This window comes from Austrofundulus limnaeus, unplaced genomic scaffold (genome assembly GCF_001266775.1).
Source record: "Austrofundulus limnaeus strain Quisiro unplaced genomic scaffold, Austrofundulus_limnaeus-1.0 Scaffold578, whole genome shotgun sequence".
Lineage (NCBI taxonomy): Eukaryota > Metazoa > Chordata > Actinopteri > Cyprinodontiformes > Rivulidae > Austrofundulus > Austrofundulus limnaeus.
Genome location: NW_013952980.1, coordinates 184,637 through 186,719, shown reverse-complemented (window position 1 = coordinate 186,719; position 2,083 = coordinate 184,637). Strand labels below are relative to the sequence as shown.

Genomic DNA, 2,083 nt, shown 5'->3' with positions numbered 1-2,083 from the left:
GTTCAGGTCAGGTGGTTGTTGGGTTCAGGTCAGGTGGTTGTTGGGTTCAGGTCAGGTGGTTGTTGGGTTCAGGTCAGGTGGTTGTTGGGGTTCTGATGCTGTTTTTGCATCAAAAATACTGGGATATTAAAACAGTCATTTTATTTTATGTGAAAATATATTAATCTGATTAATATACAAATAAAAACAGAATATTTAGCACTTGATAAAATAAATCATTAATTTATTTATTTTTTAATTTTTTTAAGAAAGGCCTGAAAGAAGAAATCCTGTGTGGCAGCACTTCATACAGCCTGCACCAGACAAGGCTCAGTTAATAAATGTTTTTGTTTGTTTTAAATTAAGACTTGTGTAACATTTGTTATCAGCCTTATTTTTATCATGTTAATGGAGGAAGAAAAAGCAGTATCRGCTGCACRTATCGGCGTATCGGTTAGACTGATGTCAAACARTCGGYATCGGCCTTCAAAAACCTGTATCGGTCGATCTCTAGCATCGACTGTTCGTCTTCAGAGGGAGTATGTAGGAGCCATGAACCCGTGTGGTGACAGTGACTCAAAATGTAAAAACTTGTATTTCTCCACCTGGTTGTCGATCTTGATCTCTGTGAGTGTGTCGTTGTCGCGCAGCGCCTCAACCAAAGCCTGGACACCTGCCCCGGTGATGAAGTTGGACTCCAGGTTTAGACTCCTCAGCGTCTTGTTCTCTCGCAGCATGTCGCTGAAGGCCTGGCAGGAGGAGGAGGAGGTGTAAACACACCGCTGCCACGTGTCGACAAACAGGCTAACAACCCACAACTCACCACAGCAACCGGGTCGTTGCTCCGTGTTGCTGCCAGGCTGAGCTTCTTGACGTGCGTGTTCTTCTCCATGGCTTTGGCCAGGTCCTTCAGCGTGGGGATGGGAATGTTCTGGGAGACAGAGAGGCGCCGGCGTCGCTGCAAKGCTCAAACAGCACCAACACACACAGCAAGTTTGTGTTTTCCTACCTTGATGTTGTTGAGGTTGACGTCCGTCAAGGAGGCGTCGTTGGATTTTATCCTCTGCAGAGTTTCTTCTACGTTGGTGGGGTTGGGAGGCTCATCRAACACCGGGTTCATCTTCTCACCTTTGATCACATCTGGAGGAAACACAAAGTACACAGATCAATACTGACTTCTTTAGGTGTGGGGTTAAAGTGTGTACTCTGTGTACTCACTGTTGTAACCCTCTTTACTTCCATCGTACGTCTGGTTACTGGTGACCAGAGTATGCACGCCCAGGATGGCTGCAAACACAACATTCATCAGTTTAAAACCGTTTATCAGCTGAGTCCTGACAGGAACCAGARCCTCGTTGAGCTGCGACAGCTGCAGAAGAAACACGAAGGATTTGATGTTTCTGCCTCACAGAGATGTTTAAAACCAGCTCGGCTGCAGATATGCTCTGAAATCAGGTCTTGATTTCTTGATACAGCTGGAGTTAAAGATGTTCATCTGACTGCACTGCTTTAATTTCAGTTCTTATTAAGACTTGTTGTGAAGAGGAGAAATGTTTCCATTAAAACCCACAATCTGGTACAACTATCTTTATGGGGACCTGGCAATGACTTGCATTGTTTTCTACAGCCTAAGCTCACAGGTACCTGCCTGACCCTACAACTAACCTAAACTCAACAGGAGGGTTTCCCCTGATGTCACGATGCAGCGCCACGAGAGCGCCAAGTTCAGCTGGAGGTCAGGAAGTGAAAAAGTGGAGCATCTGCCATCAGAAAAAATGCCCATGTCTTGTGTAGTTTACAGGTGCTCCAATCATTCTAAGTTAATTATAAAGAATTATACTGATTCAATTATATTTAAAATTTTTAAATGATGGCTCTTTTTATTAATGTTAGTCATATCTGAAGCACGTTGCAGCAGGAGGATGTAACAGAGGGAACAAAAACACCTCAATCCAACGATAAAATACTGAATAAAAAACAGGAGTTTGATCTGATTAAACTGTAAAAACCTCCTGACTTACTTTGTGACGACTCGAGCAAACAGGAGGAGCTCAACAAACACACACACACACACACACACACACACACACACACACACACACAC

At 43.9% G+C, this 2,083-nt stretch overlaps 1 protein-coding gene across 1 annotated transcript in view; it reads right to left on the bottom strand.

The window, feature by feature from the left end:
• The window catches only part of tmod2 (tropomodulin 2), a gene marked incomplete in the record, with an annotated part of 28,916 nt that overhangs the window by 7,324 nt on the left and 19,509 nt on the right, over window positions 1-2,083 (bottom strand). The window contains 4 exon segments of the mRNA XM_014026661.1: window positions 585-728; window positions 803-910; window positions 989-1,119; window positions 1,198-1,266. Of these exon segments, the coding sequence (XP_013882115.1) occupies window positions 585-728; window positions 803-910; window positions 989-1,119; window positions 1,198-1,266 (452 nt within the window).